Below are 18854 nucleotides of genomic sequence, written 5' to 3'. Positions count from 1 at the left end.
TTACATTTCCTGCCTGAACTTGGAATAAAATATTCACACATAATTATGGTTGGATCGTTGGATCGTATATATGATTATTTATATCTTTATATTTTATCTATCAGGATGGATCGTTCTTTATATTTGAAAAACTGGCAGTCATTTGTGCATTAGCTGAAACAATATTTAGAAGTATTGTAGCGTCTGAAAAATTAGAGAATGCTCCTTTGCATCAGAAGGTATCGAGAGGTCTTGCCCATTTTTTTACTACTTTTGGTATTCGACGGTTATATTACCTGTAGGTGGTAATATATTCGTTGGAAAAAAAACGGGCGGTCATTTGTGGTATAATGCAACTACTCACAGGACCAGAAGGCCATTCGCTTGCGCAGTTCGACGACTGGGTCACTGTGTCTGGCGTTCAAAAACGGCGTCAGAGGACAAGTAAAGTCTGCGCACTGCTTCGCGGAGTACGCAAAAAGTCGTTTCAAACGACCTACTACTGTGAGAGCTGCTCGCTCGATGATGCGAAGTCCTACCTATGCCCAAAAGCGAGACGTGAGTACAAGGGGGCCATGAAGACGTGCTTTCAAATCTGGCACGAGGATTTCGAGTGCGGCCTCGCCATCCCGCCTACCTTGGGTAAGCGCGTCGTTCTTCGTCGGCCAGGGCAAGAGACTGGATTGCGCAAGAAAACTCGGCGTGAGCTGCAGATGGATGCCAGGTCTCGCAACGGCGACGCCTCCGTGGCCTGCGCAAATTCGGATATGAACGACGACGTTAATTTTGAGTAACGGTTCCTCGTGCGTACTGTATAGGAAAGGAGATGTGATTAGCTGATGTGCCTTGTCTTCTCTGAAATGTTGAGGCGATGTACCTTTTGTCGCGCAAAATCTGAAATGAGTGGCTTCCGTGTGCAACTCTTGGATGACAAACTGAGATTTGAATGCCGTCAGTTACGACTTTGCTGTTTGCATGAGGGTCGCAAAGTCGTAAGACTTACGACTTTGCCGCGAAAAACTCGTCAAAGTCTATACACCTACACCAAAGTAGACAGTCTACGACCATACAGAGGTGAAGTTACACATGAAAGTCGTAACTTACGACTTCCACTTTGCAGTTCGGGGCCCAAAATCTTGGAAACCAAGGGGTTAATACCTGCCAAAACCCGATAACAGATGGATATATGATAAGCTTGTCTTTGCCTACTTGCGAGAATTGTGCTGGATGTCAAAAGAACCCAACGTTAACGACCATGCGGAAAAACAGGCCAATCCGTCGGTTCAACCCATCGACGCGGCATAGTGCGAGTTGAAGTGCACCCGTTGCAAGTTGAACTTTGAGGAGCTGCTGAGTCATGTTTCGCGACAGCGCAGGTGTGCCCCACTAGTAGACATCGCGATTAAATGGAAAGAGCTTCATTTTGATCCGCTTCGGTTCCGTCAGCACAATGACTACACTGCCCCGAACGCTGGCAGATTTTGTCAGGGCGGCTCTGGTCGGCGAAACAATAATGCATTCGAGTAGAATGTGAAGTTTGAGATGCCGTTGCGAGCTAGGTGGCAGGCTCTCATTTATTGTTTTGGTATTTCTGCGGAAACTACATCAGGAGGCGAGGCCGTGCTCCGCGCGCTGGTATAGCGTTACCTGAGTTGCTTTGTTGAAAGCCCAAGACCATAACTGACGGCCGGTAACTGCAGGTGCGGCTGTCCTAACGTGAATGTAGCCCCTCCTGACATGTAAAGATCTTCTTGCGTGTAGTTGTCAAGCCTTCTAAACGCCACAATGCGATTAGCTGCAAACCAGAGCCCCGAACCGGGACTACCCATCGCGACAGGCCACGGCAAATGGCCATTCCACCACTTCTTGCTGTTGAATTAACGCTGGTTGCTGACTGTTCGGTGCGTCAGGTCATCCGAGCCCATAGATGCTCCACCGATGATTGTCGAATTCGCCGACAGGCATGTAAATGAAGCCCCTGTCGCCCAAGGCCATCTCATCATTTCGTCCGAGCAGCATTCGATGGCAACGTGGGCACGACTTGATATGCCCTTATTGATCCCATGTTTTCAACGCTCGGCTCGCGTACTTGAGATTCGGTACGTCAAATTGCTGCTAATTGAAAAAAAAGTCGATTTAACACTGATAAACATGCCGCCCTACAGGAGGACCGACGAGCCATCCTGCTTCGAGTCGACGGCGGCGAGACGCAGGCCGTGCTCCCGAAAGTATACCAGGTCAGCCGTGCCGCCATTTGCTAGCTCAACAAGCACCGCGACGCGATCTTCTGCTCTCCAAACACCCCAAGATGCCCAAAACCCACCGTCGTTGGCATGTCGTCGTCCACGGGGGGAGTCACGGCAATCCAAAGTACACTCACGTATTCGGCAATACATCTGGGACCAGTTGAGGACGCACCAACCCGGACGTGTACGAGATGAGGTCGCGCGCTGTTGAGTTGCTAGTCACGACGCTGAGCAAGAAGATCGCCACAGCCGTCGAGCTCCGTCGCGTCGGCGGCCCTATGTTTCGCACCATGGAACCCAAGCATACATCTACTTCGACCCGGAGTCTCGGACGCAGATCATCAACAACGGCACTCTTGATGCAGCCACGAGCAGACTCCACCCGGTCCTGCTGGACGTGCATCTGCCCACGAGCCTCAACTACCACAACGTTTTCTTGCTGGCGCTCGTGGCGAGCTCGGGCGAGCGGCCCTGCTCTTCTGTGCGCTGTCTACAGGAGTGTGGTGCCATCGCATCCATGGTCTACGTCGTGTCGCTCATGGTCTCGGCCGCCGCCGTGCAGCACGTTCGCTCGCAGCAGCCGGACATCACGATCATTGCGGCCCACATCATCGAGAGAGGAGGGGGAAGACGGCGACGTCGGCAACCAGGGAGACGCTGCAGCCAGCCCCAGCAGAACACTCCAAGCCTCGATCCTGCGCCTCGAGCAAGCCTACGAGGCTGCCTCGATCTAGAGCAGCAGCAGCAGTTCATGTAGCACTAGCAGGAGATCGTCACTTCAACTTGGCGTGACGCACTGGTCGTCGCGCCAATGATCGATCTCGTCCAGAAACGGACACGCTGCACCGCCGGACTCGCCTCGGTCTCACTTGGCCCGTACGGCAGTCGGCCGGCCAGTTTTGATCCCGCGGAGATGCGGGCGTTCTTCGGCCAGCCGCTGGCGGAGAAGCGCAAGGTGCTGGCCAACGAGTCCATGCGCGGCTACACGCTCGCGCACGAGGAGACGCTGGACCCGGCCGTGCAGACGCGCGGCGACACCAAGGAGGGCTACTACATCTGCCGCCACGTGCCGCCCGACAGCGCCGACATGCAGCTGCCTTTGCACGGGCCCAACGTGTTCCCGGACGCCTCCGCCTTCCCCACGTTCCGGGCGACCATGGAGACGTATCACACCGCCATGTGCGCGCTGGGCTTCGGCGTGGCCCAGCTCTCCGCGGTGGCGGCGGGCCACAAGGGCCGCTTCGACGGCCCGGGCATGTTCGACAAGCCCATGGCGGCGCTGCGGCTGCTGCACTACGCGCCCGAGAAGTCGGACGTGGCCCGGGGCGTCTTTGGCGCCGGCGCCCACACGGACTACGGCCTCATCACGCTGCTGTCCACGGACGCGTCGGGCGGCTGCAGATCCGCCACGACGGCCAGTGGGTCGACGTGCCGTCGCCCGCGGACGCCTTCGTGGTCAACATCGGCGACATGGCCGAGCGGTTCACGAACGGCCGCTTCCGGTCCACGCTGCACCGCGTGGTCAACACGTCGGGCCAGGAGCGCTACTCGGTGCCCTTCTTCGACGAGCCCAACTTCACGTGCGTGGTCGAGTGCTTCCCGAGCTGCGTGAGCGCCGAGAACCCGGCCAAGTACCCGCCCACGACCACAGCCAGCACCTCGTGGACATGTACAAGCAGACCCACGCGTCGTTCGAGGAGACGACGACTTCGGCCGCTGAGAAGCAACAGAAGCCGTGAAAAAGGAGAAGACAAAGTGAGGGCGGGGGGAGAAAAAGTAGCAAGAATTTGGACGAGATACCGATGTGAACGCTGCATCTTTTGAGTATTTCAGTTTTCTGTGCTGGATTTGCTCCTGCCAGCTCAGTTCTGCGTGTTTTGTCTGCTTGAGTTCTCTATCGTTGTGTGGCGCAAGGAGCTTGTTGCTGCTAACGGTAGGGTCTCAAATCTGAGGGGCAGTTCATATGAGCGAAGTTAGTCAATTCATTTGTTTCAGAATCTTGTGATGCTGCTTCTCCATTTCCCAATATCCTGGCACAAGTGTTCACGAAAATTGATTCACAAGTACCTATTTAGAGTTGTTTTCTGCGAAAATTTGCTCCCGTACTGGACAAAACTAGAAATGGGCTGAGAATTGAACGTGATTTTTGGTAGGTTTCTGCCAAAGTTGTTGAGAGCGTTTAAAGCCTTCGCACTCAACCAAATTCGAACAAAAATTACCCGTGAAATGCATCTGCAAATGGAGTCTGAACTCGCAGCCACGATTTAATGTAGGGTTCTGCCAATGTCGTTACTGCGCTGTTTCCAAACTAGAAGGAGAATGTTGGGTTTTTCAGAAGTAAGGATCTACTAGTAGCACGTATTACCAACAGTAATAAAAAACTAAGGCAAAATGCATCTTTATTTCGGCTCCCACTAAAACACTACACAGACAACTTCGCAATATTGTTCGTTCTCAAAACTCATATAGATTCACTTTCAGCTGCAATAAGCGGGTTTTTACGTGCAGTTAAAAGACTTCGAAAACGATAAGATCTAACGCCTCAATATCTGATACCACGCCGCGGTAGTTTTGGTGCTTTCCCCAATGTCTCCAGCAGCGATACTGCACATGAGTTTTTGTTTTCTGCAGAACTACAAGCCCGAATCCGCTCAATCCACTAGTCAAAACACCATCCTTCTAGTTTAAGGAGCAGCAAACGTGCTCCATCGTCAATCTGCGAAAAACAATTCCGCGGTCGTGAAAATACTCCAGTGCCTATCCTAGAAATATTCCCCTGTTGAAGCAATTGCGAACATTACAACGTGGGGAAAGGTTGATTTAAAGTTGCGCACGATATCAAAGCTGATATCATTAACGCCAGTCGATTTCCTACGTGGCAAGCGGGATAGCATCTGCGGATCAGCGAGTGGTGCAGCCTTCCCAAATCGATACTTGACGAACACACTTTTGCTCCCCCTCAAAAGGGTAGGATGTTTCACAAACTCACTGCTTGGTCTCGTAACATCAAACCATGTCGACAGCTCGTTCACTATAACTCCAGACTGGATAACCATGTGATTACCACGTGGTTATCCAGTCTGAATCATAGTGAATGAGCTGCCCACATGGTACTTTGTCGTAGAAAACCGAGACCAGATCGAGCTCGTCACTTGTGAATACAGACTGATGTGAAGCTACATTGTGCTTCATCCGCGTCAAAATCTCGAATTGCTGCCGCGTGTCTCACATATCATAGACAAATTTCTTCTCGTTCTGTATTAAGAGCTGGTAGGCGCGATTCCCGCAGCATTTATACCAAACCTAAATCCCGAGAAAGTACGGGAATAAAATCTGGCGGAGGGGGCCTTCTCCGCCAGATTTTTGATTGGCTTCCAGACTGATGGATGCCCCTTTTCTGGCGTATTTCTAACCAAATTTGGGCTTTGGTCCCATTTGATCCGTCCCAAACGCTGCGGGAATCACTCCACTCTTTCGTTTCGCTCAACGATGGCGACACAGAGGGTCTTGTTCGCCCCACGCCCAAACAGCTCCGAACGGATGCTTATCAGGACGTGATCATGTCAAGGAGCTCCGTCCTCGAGCCTGAATTCAAAATCAACCGAAACATCTCGCCACCAATAACGCCAGTCACCACGATACCCCACACCTTCCTACCCATTCACTGGCATGGAGATAAAATGGCGACGCACGCTTCTGTCGATCATTTTCGGCTGTGAGCCTGATGTTTCCGTCAGGATCCATCAAAGCGCAGAAACCTACAAGTCTCCAAGCTAGACAATAAATAAAACTTTCACATTATCGTTTTTACCATAGAAATAGCTTACCCCAGGAAAAGTCGCAACCACTAACCACCAAAGCATTCCAGGTAGACAGCAAAATGGGCACCAGTGCATCGACGAAGGCGTTGGGCGAGTTCGATTCAGCGCTCAAAAACTCGGCCAATACTGGAAAGTTAGTGGTGACCCACTGCGAGCTTTTGGCACTGCCGCCAGAAATGCTCGAGCGTGCCATCCACCTGCGTGATCTGACACTCGAACACGCCCAGCTACAAAAACTACCGGCTAGCTTCGGCTGCCTCGAGCTACTCGAGTAAGAATCACCAGCAATTCATCTATCTACCAACATTCTACGAGTTTTAACGGTCCTTTCGGGGATTCAGACGACTGGAAATCAACTGGAGACGCTGCCGCTCTCATTCCACCAGCTTAAACGTTTTGAGGAGCTCGACCTGAGCACCAATAAATTGCGCTCTCTCCTCGGGAATTTCTGCGATCTCAGTGCACTACGCCGGCTTCTCGTTCACGATAATGCGTTCGAAAAACTACCTCGGGAGTTTGGCGCACTCAGTAACCTCGAAATGCTAGACATGCGAAGAAATCAGCTCCGCAGACTGCCAAAGTCATTTCCTTGTCTTTCGAAGCTCACTCGGCTCGATTTAAGTCGCAACAAGCTTCGCAAATTACCTGATGCGTTCGGAAATCTGAGCGCTCTACGCGTCTGTAACCTCGGGCGCAACATGCTCCAGGAACTGCCCGAGTTTATCGGGATGCTTGGGTGTCTCGAGGTTCTAACGCTGCAGAATAACGCGCTGTTTAAGCTTCCAACGTCTTTTGCAGAGCTTATAACTCTCAAGAACCTGTCGCTCACTGGTAACAAGATCGAGTGCTTCCCTCGCTCGCAGATTGGCTCTCTGAAGGCGTTGGTCACATTGACGTACGCAGACAACAAGCTGCGCCAGTGGCAACCAGGCGAGAAAAGTATCATTCTTGACGAGGTTTCACCAGACAAAGACGAAGTTGTCGATACTGAAGATGATGGAGACGTCGAAGATGTTTCGCAAATGCCGAGCAATCCTCTCGCAACCTTGACCACAGTGCAGTATCTTGATTTGAGCGATAATGCACTAGTTGTGCTCCCAAAGCAGGGCTGGGACTGTCTTGCCGACCTTCTGCACTTAAAGCTTGCTCGCAATCGACTTCATGTGCTTCCTGCTGGAATAGGCAAAATACCAAAGCTCCAGCAGCTTGATATTTCTGGGAACAAGTTGACGACGTTGCCTCTTTCCCTCTTCAAAGGTAAAACGCTCGCGTTCCTCGACCTCCAGCAAAACGCACTGGAAGAAATACCAGACAATGTCGGTGAGTGCGAGGCTCTCGTCCGCCTCGTGTTGACGCGAAACCGTGATCTGAGAGGTCTACCAGGAAGCATTTGTCGTCTTTCTCGGCTGCAGGAGCTTCGGATGGACAAATCCTGCTTCTTGGCGCTAGAAGACGAGCAAACGATTTTTTGTCGGGGTATAGCTTTCTTCTCAGTGGAGTAGAGTTCGCTGGGGTTTCCTCCGCCATTTGACTGAGTACCGTTGATAGGGTGTTCCTCACCATCAACTCATTTACGGCAACGAAGGGAGGAGGAGGAGCTGGTTCAACTCGAAGTTCCTCCAAGATGATGCCAGTGAATCATCAACCTGTAAAGTCATCGAGACGACCAATATCTACGACCGCAGCGAGTTGTACGAGGCAGTAGCATTAACCTAGGCAGCCTAGGAAAAACGCAGCATCAAGATACATACGCATAGCTGACAGCAGATAGACATGGTATAAATTCAGGTGAGCCGTTCATCTTACAGAGCCTTGCCGTTCTACACGAGCTGGTTGATCTTCTCCGGTAGCAGCTCGGCCATCTCGCCGCAGGTGGTGAGCTCCGTCTGAAAGCTGCGCCGCAGCTCTGTACCCTGCTGCCCTGGGTACTTCTGTTCATACGTCCGAACGAGTTCTACCACGGCCTCGTGGTAAGCAAGGCTCTGGCGCCAATACCGCACAGTCTTCGAGGTGTCTGACGGAAATGCGACTTTGCCGCAGGCGTGAGCAAGTGCGAAGTAGCCGAGCAGCATGGTTCGGAACTCGTTTGGTGACATGGCTTCACTTGGACGTGGAACCGACTTGCCACCACACAAGACGTTAACCCGCATGGGGTCTTCTTTGGTGGATCCATCAGGCTTAGACGACGGGTAGTAGAGTAGGAGGAACTGTTGGTAACACTGGATCGCCTTGATTGCATACGCCATGGCCTTCTCCCCCACTTCCTTACTGCGCTTAAGCTCGAACACGTCGGCATTCACCTCTGCGCACTCAAAGTAGAGTGCCTGTAGCAGATCGCTGAAGGCGCGCTCGTTCAATGTGTCGCCCAACATCGGTGCCAGTAGTGCCAAACGGCGTCTCTGCATCGCAACTTGCCGTCTCCGAGCATCTTCGAAGGGCAGTAGCTGCTTATACAGAGCGCTTTCGCGCTGGAGGAGGCGCACATGCTGTGTCACAACGCCATCCAGCACGAACAGCTCGCGGGCGCGGGTACAGGCCCTGAGACCCATTTTAAACACGTCGCGAGCTTGGTCAAAAGTCTCCACAGTTGATGCGGGTACAAACTCCATGCCAAAACCTGGCAGTTTGGTTTGTTCGTCCGCACTAGGTGCCAATTTGGCCAGCGTGGTCTCCATGCTGCTGGGCCGTGGTAGGACAGGGTCAATATCCTAAACACTGTAGCCATCCCTCCTCATCCCTGCAAGCTGAAGCGTTATGCCATGCAGGTCGAGTAGATCTCAGCCACCAGAATCTTCTGGTCCTCATCCTCGTCACTATTCTCCGTTCCGTGGTGAAGCAACATGTACTCGCTGGCTTGGAGACAAGTTCCTGCGTCCTTCGGGTTGTCCGTATCCAGGTAGAACTCCACGAGTTTCAATGCATTGCGCACCCACTCGTGCGCTCCTGCAAACCGCGTCGTGTCTCCCTGCTCTGTACCATGCACGCACTGCAGCAATTGAAGCTCCAAAGTCGACAGGCAGAACCTCGCCGAGTCACCCGCCATCCCCAAGCTGCCATACACCTGCGCCAAGTAAAAGTGCGTGTGCGTTAAAGCCGCCGCCAACGCGCCATGCTTCTTCTCCTCGGACTTGTCGCACAGCGTCTGTGCCGCCGATAGATAACACAGCGCCCTCAAAAAAGCGCTCGGAAAGGGCTCAAAACAGCACGTACGATGAGGCTCCTCCACCGCCAGATAAGTGGCGCCTGATTTGGCGGCTGCGACGGCCATTTCCTGCAGGAAATAGGCAGCAACAGCGACATTTCCCACTCTTAAACAACGCACAGACGGTTGGGGGCAACATCACGTTACATTAGCGGATCCGTATCTACCGCGCTGCAGCCGCCCGGGCAAGATGTCCGGGCTGAGCCCCACCAGAAGAGGGTGGTAGATACGTGCCGCTAAGCTAGCGTTGTCGCTCCCCTCGGACCGCTGACCATCTTTTCCGCCACGCTCGCGACGGATTCTTGGCACAGGCGCGTGTAGAGCTTGAAAGCGTCGGAGGCCCAACGCCCGTGGAATTGGATCGTCAGTGCGTCCACTCCAGCCCGGTACAAGTTGGTTGCGCCGCCTGCTCTCAGTGAATGGGTGCTGAATAGGGTAGGATCCTCGCCGACGGTGCGGGCGCCCAGGCGGACGACTCGCGCGACGCGGGCCGCTGTCACGCAGCTGGGCGTGCCGTTCTTGTCGACGAATACCGCTGCAGGGATCGACGCGGGGAGGTTGAGTCTGGAGCGGAGGAGTAACAGGGCGCCGAGCACTGGACACAGTATTGGGTGTCCTGAGCGAGCGAGCATCCGCGTGGTGGGATCCCCACTTTGGTTGGTCTTGGAGCCACTTAGCCGAATGCAGACAGCGGTGGCCCTCTTCGGATTTACCGTGGGTGTTCCAGTCGCGTCGACGGTGGTGACATCGGCCGCTTTGAGGGCGAACTACTTAAACGCCGTGTTTGTCGTGGCTGCGATCTCGGAGCGGCGGAGCATGAAGAAGAAGGCCAGACACAGAACCCCCCAGAGAGCTTGGTCGGCGGGGTCGTTGAGGTCAAGCGCGTTTGCGCACTCCTCCAGCAGCGCAACGGAAACCGGAGCTTTTTGACGGCGCGGTGGGTCGAGGCGGCCCACGCCTTTTAGGAGCATGCGAATCTGTGGATGGTCGGACGGGAAGTCAAGCCCAGCGGCCGCGAAGAAGTGTCGAATGCCGGACAGGGTCGATTTCGCGGTAGCGGCCCGGACGCCTTCACGGTGACCGGTAGCACTGTGGGTGCAGTCGAGGACGAACTCTGCGATCAGAGCGATCTCCCCAGCTAGCGGGACGCTGAGCTGCCACGGGACACCTCGTCGGGCTGCCCACTGCTTCCATTTATTGAAAGATCCGGCGTACTTCTTGAATGACGAGTCAGCGACGGAATGCTCTCGGAGGCGTTGAGCCAGGTGGACTCGAGGTCCGCGATGCTCGCCAGCGGCTGCGTGTGGTGCCAGTCGTGGGTGAGGTCGTCGAATCGACGGGCGTAGGCGGTGTTCTCCCAGCGACGGGAGCCGGCGTCCGCAGCTTCGTTCTCGGCCCCCGGAATGTGAGAAGCCGAGATGCGGAGGCCGAATTGTTGTTCCCATGCGCTGATCAGCCGGATGAGGACTTGGGCCCGGGAGTTGCGCGATGCCATCTTCGTTTGCCAGGCGACGGCGGACGTGTTGTCGATGCGGAAGTGGATGTGGAGGGGCCGGTGATGGTGGCGAGCGGCATGCCACCCCGGGGCCCATGCTAGAAGCGCGAACGCGCAGGCGAGGAGTTCACGGTAGTTGATGTCAAATTCGTTCGGGGCCCCGCGCTTGAACGCCTCGATCTGGTTGTGTTCGGGCGGGGAGAACTGGTAGCTCTGGACGAGCTTGTGCACTGGGACGAGCGCGCAGAGCCCCACGTCCGAAGCGTCGGTGGCCACGACGATGTCGGGTTCGGGGAGCTCTCCAAAGTATTCGAGGGGGACCCCGTTCAGAGCCGGGTCGTGGAGGATTCGCCACCACCACGAGTGGTCGTCGCGCATGGAGGGGGTAACCTGGACGCGTGAGTGGCGGGGGAGACGGGATTCCCCGGACCGAAGCCGTTGGAGGAAGGCCTGGGCCGGGCGGATGCACGTTGCGACGTGGCGCAGTGATCCGATGAGGGAGCGGAATTCGCTGCGAGTGAGGCGGGACGCCCGGAATGCAGATCTGACGCGTTGCCGCGCCTTCATTATCTTCGCTGTTGGCATCGCGACGATTCCCGCAGCGGTGTCGAAGATGAGACCCAAGACTTGTTGGCGAGAGCGCCACGGGGTAAACTTGTCCTCGTTGACGGCCGCCGGACCCATGATGGTCGTCATCGCGAAGCGAAGCGAGCGCTCGATGTCGGCGCAGCGGGTGCCGGTGTCGGCCGCCACATTGACGTGGTCATCGACCCAGTGGTAGCTGAAGAACCCTGTCGGGTGCTCAGGGTTGACGCTGCTGCTGTGCAGGAAGGCGACGGCTCCGCCAAGGACGCTGTACACGCCGGCCGACCCTGACCACCCGAAAGCGGCCGACAAGTCGATGACGATGGCGTTGTCCTCGGGAATGTGGCCTCCAAACAAGCGGACCGACTCGCTGTGGATGCACGCGTTTCGGTAGGCGGCCGCCACGTCGCCAGCCATAACCTTTACCTCGCAGTCGGGGTTCGCTTGTTTACAACGGGTGATTTCTCTGGCGATGCGCGAGCAGTGTTCGAACGTGGCCTTGGGAACGCTGTCCAGGTCGGTACACTGGTTAACTGACTCGGCCTCGGGGAATGAGAGATCGTGGATTGTCCTGCCTGTAGTCTGGGGATCCCCGGTGCCTTTGTCGACCACGCCGAAAGGGCTCATGACGAGCTCGGGCCAGATGCTGAAGATGTCGGCGTCAACTACGAGGCAGCGCAGTAAGTCTTGCTCCTTCCTGATATTCTTCCGCAGCACATTGATTCGAGCCGATGCGGAAGGGTGGTTCCGGGGGAAACGGGCCTGTCTTGGAGGCGCCTTCCGAAGCTGGACGCGGACTCCCTCGGACGCGATGCGCAAGAGTTCGCTCAGCTGGGGGTACCCGCGGCACTGCGTTATTAGTGTGGACGGCAGGAGCGCTTTGTTGGGTCGGTAGTCCGCTGGCGTCTGGCATCGGATCAGCTCTGTGAATTCTTTCAGCGACGAACGAGTACGGCGAATGAACTCTGACATTGCCGCTTGGAGTGGTTTATTGAGCTGGAAGGCGTGGCCCGAGTGGGCGGCGTCCGTCGGCGGGTAGGACGGCAACTCGACGCCGGCACGACGGAACGCGGAGGATAACGAAGACCATCGAATCGAATCCCAGAGATGAGCGCGGTCGGTGCTATTGGCGTTCAGGATTTGGAGCTGCTCATGAGATGGCGCTGGGCGTAGAGTGTTGGGTGGGCGGGAGGGGCCAGTATTACCGTGTCGGGTGGTGCGCGGCACTGCCCCGGGGGCGCGGCCAGCCTGCGCCAACGGGGCGGGAGGATGCGGAAGGGGCGGGTCTTCTTCGGTGGCATGACCGGCGCTAAAAGCGCTGGGCCTCTCACCGGCAGGTACACCGGGTGACGTGGTCGTAATATTATGCGGCGCCCTGCACTCCTCGGCGGAATGACCCGGGGAGGGTTGCTCGCCGGCATGAGTGGGGGTAGTTGATTGGGGTGGGCGTGCTTCGGTGGCATGTCCAGTGTTAGAGACGCCTGGATTCTCACCGGCAGGTGCCGGGTCTGCTTGGGGTTGGAGGGCACTCCTGGGCAAATCCGGTGTGGTAGTGGGGTGTGGGTCGGACCAAGCATCACCGGCGGGTGATCGCGCGGGGCCGATCTGGGTTGATCCACTGTGACTCAGATTCGAGTATGAATTGTGTGTATTCGGGTTAGATCTGAGACAGGCGAAACGAAGCGCTGGTGGACCAGCGGCGCCTCGTCCCCGTCAGGCGCGGCAGCGCTGGCCGGGGTCGTGACGGCCGAATTTTTTCTTGATGAACGCCAGCAGAGCGGCCGGCAGTTCGTCGGGCCACGCGTGAAGCCGGTTGCGGACTGCACATGTCGAAGCGGTGCCACCGAAGCACATTGAGCCGGCGAAGAAGCGTAAGCACGGTTCTTGACCCTCTGCATTGCGCGGAATTAGCGCGCGCATGTTGGCGGGGAACCCACCGAGACGAGTCTGCACTCCTCTGGCGCTTGGTTCGTGTGTGGCCCGGCGCTGTGGGGGCGATGATGTGCGTGGGTAGCTGTCCCGTGTAGCTGGAACTGCCGCCGGGGCCAAGCTGCAGAGGGCCACCGCCCATGACGACGACGAGTACGAAATTCGGTGCACAGTAGCGCTGAAGTCCCTCCACCAGGTGGGCAAGTCGCTGGCCAGGTGAACGAACGCGTCCCCGAGGAGCCGGTTCACCTCGTGCAGGGTACGCTGGACGCGTGCCGGGGTGTGGCCGGGGTCGGCGTCCATATTGGCCGTGACGAACTTCCGAAGGCGATAGAGAACATGTGCCATCGGTTCGTACCACTCCGCGTTCGCGAAGGTGGTGAGTCCTTGGACGGCGCCAAGGAGGTCGTTGTAGGAGTTGCAGGCTGGGGCCGAGGGTGGTGCCACGTTGGAACCGAAATCGAGGCTGTAGGTTGGCGTCCGAGGAACCGGCGGCCAACTGGGCCGCCAGGTCTGCCCGGAGGAAGTGCATTATAGTGATCCCATGTCGCCCAAAGCGCGCGCTGTGCGTTGCTCCGAGGATTGGCGGCGCGTCCCGGAAGCGCAGGCAATCTAGGAGACGCATTCGCATTACGAATTCCCTCGGAGTGCAATTCACCCCTTCCGGGGACAGCAGGAAGGGGTACAAACGATGTGCCGCCAGGATATGGACCGCGGCCGGCACGAAGTCACCGCGGGCGCGGTGTGCCGGCGGTGGAAAGTCGGCAGCTCGCAGGTTTCGGACAGCCGGCGGCGGCAGCGCGCCCTTGTCGTTCGGCAGAGTCCACGAGTACGCATCCAGAGACGCTGGGAATGGCTCGCGGGCCGGCGGCTGGATGTGTGCTGCAGGGGCGACTCGGCTTTGCAGGAACCGGGTGAACTCCGCGTATAGCGTGGCGGGGTCAATGTCCGGGGGCGGCACTGGCGCGGCCGAGTCGGAGCAGGCGTCGGCTCTGGACGTAAGCGGGTTGGCCGGAGCAGCGCCGGATTGAGGGCGCGGTGGACGTGGCGGCGATGGAATCGCCGCTGCACCCGCGTGGAAGCGGCTGAGGAACTCGGAGAGGTCAAACGGCGAGTGCGCTGGGATCGAGCGCGCAGATGGCGCGCGCGTGTGGGATGCGGGCCGGAGGTGCTGCGGGTGCGGACAGGTGGGGAAGGCGGCGCCTCCCCGGGGGCCTCAGTGTCCGAGTCGGAATCGGCGACATCGATGATGGGGCCAGAGGCGTGAGCGGGTGTCGCAGATGGCGACCGTGGCCCAGCGTTGTCATTTCCGGAATTGGCCGCGGCGGGGAGGGGAGGCAGCGCGAGTGTGGCGTCGGCGAGACCGGATGCAGTGTGCACGGCCGGTGGCGTACAAGAGTCAAGGGGGGCTCGGCCGTGCGCTGGCGGCGTGGCGACATCGCGTGCCAAGGCCGCGGTGATGGGGGGTGGAGGCGCTGCTACTAGAGCTGCGGGCGCAGGCGGAGGCGCGTGACCCGGCTGAAGTGACGCTGCCGAGGAAGGGCTCGGGGCCCTCGCGACCCCGGGTGGCGCTGAGACCTTGGACGCCGGTGGCGACTTCGCTGACTTTGGGGGCTTCGACGCCTTGGGCGCCTTGGCCACCTTTGGGTGCGTCGCGGCAGCGATCATTGCCGGAACGGACGGCGGCTCCCCGGTTGTGGCTGGCCCGCTGGGGAGAGAGTCGACGCTTCCTTGGCCGGCAGCACGCGAGGGACCCGAGAGAGGTTGGTCTGGCGGCGAGGCTGTGTCGCGGCGCGTGCCGAGCGGGGTCGCGAAGTGGAGGGCCGCCGCGGCAGCTGCAGCCTCCTTGTTGGCAGTGAGCTGACGCTTCTGCCGGCGCGCCTCAGCGAGTCCAGCCGCCGACCGCTTCTTCGCTGCGAGCCGGGAGCTCACCCGCGCTGGTGTCTCGTCGCTAGTGGCCGGGTCTGTGATGGCTGAGGCCCCAGTCGCTGCGGCGGGCGCGTTGGGGGCCGGATCGGGGCTCGACACGGGGTTTGAAACGGCGGCCGGCCGAGCTGGGAGGGGCGCCGACGAAGCGAGCGGCGCCGACTCCGGGGAAGGAGGTGGTGGCGCCGGTGCAGGTGGAGGTGAGGACATTGCAGGGTGCCTGATGCCGTTTTCTGATGCTTGGGCAACTTGGTCGCTGAACGCGGAATGGGAGGCGCGCCGTCCCGTCCGGCTGGCGCGCCCGTTCATCGCGTCTGGGCGCCCAATTCTGGAAACGGCTATTTCAGCTTCCTGAAACTCCCAGTTTAGTGTATTTTAGCCATTCCCCCCCCCTTTTTTTTTTTTTTTTTTTTTTAGCGTTTTGAGGCTTCTAGAGGGCGTCACGCACAGCGGGGGGAAGTCCCGTGGTCCGCAGCTTCTGCAGAATCTCCAGCGCGCGATAGTGAGACGCGTAGGCCGTCGCATCGGGGCACTCTTCCTGCTCAGAAGATGGAGACTAGACGGTGCTTTAAGACTGGAATTGCGGCGCTAAGACTGGGTGGGGGCTGAAGCCAAGTAGTGCAGCAGGAAGAGGAGATGTGCTCAAGGTTGTGTTTTATAACTGCGAAAAAGTACTACAGCAGTCGCCAATACTGAAGTTAGGTGATTCGGAAGTTTTGAAAAAATCTATCGACAGTTTTTACTATAATAGTCTACAGATCATAATGACTATTAACAGGGTGTACCGGTTTGAAGGTACTCGCGGAATTTTTTTCTCGGATTTTTCCTATCCTCTATTTACAAAAAATCTTGTGCCTGGTATCACTAATGAGGGTCTGGAGGACAATATACAATGGTACGTTGAGAGACCGACCACATGAGTCGATTCTGGTGAAGACACGGGCAACATGGAGGTTCCTGGGTTGAAGTTGCGGTCGAGTCCATCAGTGACACTTGAGAGCGGCGCCCAATCTGATTGCCGTTTTTTTTTTCCTGCCGCTCGGCGCTTGAAATACAATCCTCGCCGTAGTTTAAGTCGGCGGCGGCGTTCGCGAGGGTCCAGCACGACGAGACTCTTCAGGGCTCCGAGCCTTGAACTGGCCCGAATCCCTGCTATCTTTGCAGCGCCTTACGAACGAAACCCGTCTTGGTGCGTTGGCTCCGTCGCCCTCATTCGGTCAATCTCAGTCAACGAAGACAGACAGCTTGATAAGAATCGAAGCGCTGCTTGCTGCTGGACAGTAATGGAGCACGTGGTCGTGTGCCGCTTCCTGCGCGTGGGCTGCAGCGAAGACGAGCACCCGCTCTTCCGCCGCGAGTACGCCAGGTAGGGGGCGCCACGCGTGACGCGGCGTTGACGAGTTCACTCGTGAACAGGTCTACATGGCCACTTGTCGCTAATCGCGGGACGGATACACTTGTGTCCTCCACAGGAGCAACCGAGAGAAAGGAGTCAAGGTGCAACATCGCCAGTGTCTTCGGTTGGTCAGTGTAGGACCAGGACTAATGCAACGCTCTTGTTGAATTAGCTGCTCCGGTGCTTCCCGCACTGCTGTCCGGAGCACGTCAAGCAGAGCTACTGCGGGTGCTCCGTGCACCTCCTCGTGACCTTCTCGGCGGAAGTGCGTGGCGTTGATCTGGATGAAGTGTTGGTGGCGACTCGGTTCGAGCCCTCGCGGGTGGCTCCGCTGTGGCCAGCCAGTCTGGCAGGGTTGTTTCGAGATGCTGGCGCTGCAGGGGACGACGACAGCGCCAGACACGATAACGAGCGGAAGCTTGGCGTGGGAGAAAGCGTCCAACTTCCCGCGAGTCTGCTCGCATTAAGCGCAGGTCCGTCGTCCAATAAGGGGGTTGTCTGGGTGCGTGCTGAGAGGGAGAGTGCATCGATGCAGGGCCGTTTTCCAAAGGTAACTACGAGAGTCGACTGCATCGCTATTGTCAGCGTGAAAGCCACTAACTGTTTGATAGAATACTGTGTTGTACGCCATCAACAAGCGCAAGTTCCCCAAGTGGTTTTACAACTACGACAGCAGCACCACACGCACGCAGCGTGAAATGACCCACCACCTCGTCGCCTACGTTTTTCGACAGAACGTTTCAAGGCATTTTGCGCACCAAAATCAGGTGCATGACAGCGATTCACCGACTGCAGTTGTGTTGGCGCGGCATGCCTCGCCTGCATTCCGATTGATCTCGTTTCGACGATCGGGCACAACCAGCAACGACTCTGGCTGCGAACTGCCAGCATTGGATACCCCCGTAGTCAACGAGGCCTCACGAGTATCCGGTATTTCAGCACAGCAGCACTACCAACATCAAAGCCAATTCAATGAAACTACGCAGCAATACGCAGCTCCACACCAGCAGAATCGGTTCCCAGCCCAACAAAGCGATGAGCAAGCTGCAGAAAGCTACAAGGTCGATGACGACCTTGATATTGGTCATAATTCTGCTGGTGATGCTCCAGGCCAGTGGCATGGGTCTCGTGAGAAGGGGCAACATCTTCTGATCTTGTGGAAGTTTCTCAAGTGTATATCACTGCATGACATGGGGATCAGCGCTGCCACAGTCGGTTCATATCTGTTGCGTGTTTCGGCACCCAGATCTGAATCAGAGCAAGAGCGCGTAGCGATCTCTTTCCTGAACGGTATCTCCGATCGTCCTCGCGGCCATCATGACCGGTCTCCATCGCCTATCGCTGGCAGCACGTCGCCAGCAACACCGTCCCCAGCACCAGAGCGTGAAATCATCCGGGTGGCTGTCTGTCTTTTCCTGCGTGGGCTGTCCTCAAACACTGTCAAGTGGATTCTGTGTACAGCAATCCGAATGGGAAGCGATATGGACAGTAAAGAGAGGCTCCGCGACCAGTTCACCTTTCTCGTGAACAGGCTATACGATGCTCTCGACGATATGCTGCGTGAATACGCCAACGATTCATCATATGGGAATCAAGAGGCCGGCGTACCTGCTCTCATTGATGCCATTCTAACTCTCGTGTATGGTCAAGATCGGTTTGAAAGCATTCGACCGGAAATCTCAGCTCTGCTGGATAGTCAACAATCGCCCGAGCTGCTGACAAATGCTTTGGACGACTTCTTCCAGACGTATACGGCTCAGGTTCGGGAATTCATGATTGCGTCTGCAACTCAACTTCATGGGATTGATCTGGGTCGTGATACAGAGGCGCTAGTCGACAGGAGCGCCGTCCTTCACAGCGGATTCAGCCGTCGATGGACGCTAAATCCTCAGTCGGTGGTAATTCTTGATGCCGTGTCGGGTCGGGCGAGAGACATACTCCAGGACTTCCGCGTGATTGACGTCGCACAATGTGTCTACGAGGCCGGGTGTGTTGACGTCGAGTTGGATGCCACGACGCCGAGATTGTCCATTCAGTCCGCATTTTCATTCGCAAATCATGCGACCAAGACGCCAATGGCACTGCTCCTGGACGGTCGGCTGCGCATATTCCGCGTATTGCCCAGCGGGTTGTCGTCCATGATCGCGACGACCGGTGGATGGTCCATCGGCGACTACGCAGGATCCTTGTCAGACGACGGTCAGTCACTGAACATGGACCTCTTTGCGTTCGCGGAGGGATATCACCCTCACTCTGGGGTCGAAATAGCAGTGGT

At 56.9% G+C, this 18854-nt stretch overlaps 7 protein-coding genes across 7 annotated transcripts; 2 read left to right on the top strand and 5 right to left on the bottom strand.

Annotated features, from left to right (window-relative positions):
* Positions 1 to 335: 335 nt before the first annotated feature.
* Positions 336 to 1047, bottom strand: IUM83_18709 (uncharacterized protein; the record flags this gene model as incomplete). The annotated part of the gene is made up of 4 exons (XM_067943719.1): positions 336 to 393; positions 617 to 725; positions 853 to 914; positions 983 to 1047. The coding sequence occupies 4 exons, from the start codon at positions 1045 to 1047 to the stop codon at positions 336 to 338; spliced, it is 294 nt and encodes a 97-aa protein (XP_067780043.1).
* A 2091-nt stretch (positions 1048 to 3138) lies between these two features.
* On the top strand, positions 3139 to 6321 carry IUM83_18708 (gibberellin 2-beta-dioxygenase; the record flags this gene model as incomplete). Its single annotated transcript, XM_067943718.1, has 4 exons — positions 3139 to 3540; positions 3627 to 3894; positions 4087 to 4158; positions 6221 to 6321. The coding sequence occupies 4 exons, from the start codon at positions 3139 to 3141 to the stop codon at positions 6319 to 6321; spliced, it is 843 nt and encodes a 280-aa protein (XP_067780042.1).
* A 1545-nt stretch (positions 6322 to 7866) lies between these two features.
* On the bottom strand, positions 7867 to 8721 carry IUM83_18707 (KIF-1 binding protein; the record flags this gene model as incomplete). The annotated part of the gene is made up of 1 exon (XM_067943717.1): positions 7867 to 8721. One exon carries the CDS (start codon positions 8719 to 8721, stop codon positions 7867 to 7869), a length of 855 nt encoding a protein of 284 aa, XP_067780039.1.
* A 77-nt stretch (positions 8722 to 8798) lies between these two features.
* On the bottom strand, positions 8799 to 9314 carry IUM83_18706 (KIF-1 binding protein; the record flags this gene model as incomplete). Its single annotated transcript, XM_067943716.1, has 1 exon — positions 8799 to 9314. The coding sequence occupies one exon, from the start codon at positions 9312 to 9314 to the stop codon at positions 8799 to 8801; it is 516 nt and encodes a 171-aa protein (XP_067780038.1).
* Positions 9315 to 10015: 701 nt separating this feature from the next.
* IUM83_18705 (putative secreted RxLR effector protein) lies at positions 10016 to 11640 on the bottom strand (the record flags this gene model as incomplete). Its single annotated transcript, XM_067943715.1, has 2 exons — positions 10016 to 10386; positions 10464 to 11640. The coding sequence occupies 2 exons, from the start codon at positions 11638 to 11640 to the stop codon at positions 10016 to 10018; spliced, it is 1548 nt and encodes a 515-aa protein (XP_067780037.1).
* A 1401-nt stretch (positions 11641 to 13041) lies between these two features.
* Positions 13042 to 13605, bottom strand: IUM83_18704 (uncharacterized protein; the record flags this gene model as incomplete). The annotated part of the gene is made up of 1 exon (XM_067943714.1): positions 13042 to 13605. One exon carries the CDS (start codon positions 13603 to 13605, stop codon positions 13042 to 13044), a length of 564 nt encoding a protein of 187 aa, XP_067780036.1.
* Positions 13606 to 16466: 2861 nt separating this feature from the next.
* Positions 16467 to 17731, top strand: IUM83_18703 (uncharacterized protein; the record flags this gene model as incomplete). The annotated part of the gene is made up of 5 exons (XM_067943713.1): positions 16467 to 16549; positions 16656 to 16680; positions 16752 to 17129; positions 17191 to 17346; positions 17690 to 17731. The coding sequence occupies 5 exons, from the start codon at positions 16467 to 16469 to the stop codon at positions 17729 to 17731; spliced, it is 684 nt and encodes a 227-aa protein (XP_067780097.1).
* Positions 17732 to 18854: the final 1123 nt, after the last annotated feature.

Source organism: Phytophthora cinnamomi, assembly GCF_018691715.1.
Source record: "Phytophthora cinnamomi strain GKB4 chromosome Unknown Contig129, whole genome shotgun sequence".
NCBI classification, from domain to species: Eukaryota; Oomycota; class Peronosporomycetes; order Peronosporales; family Peronosporaceae; genus Phytophthora; species Phytophthora cinnamomi.
Note: the sequence above shows the minus strand (reverse complement) of the source record. Positions and strands in the feature narration are given on the sequence as shown.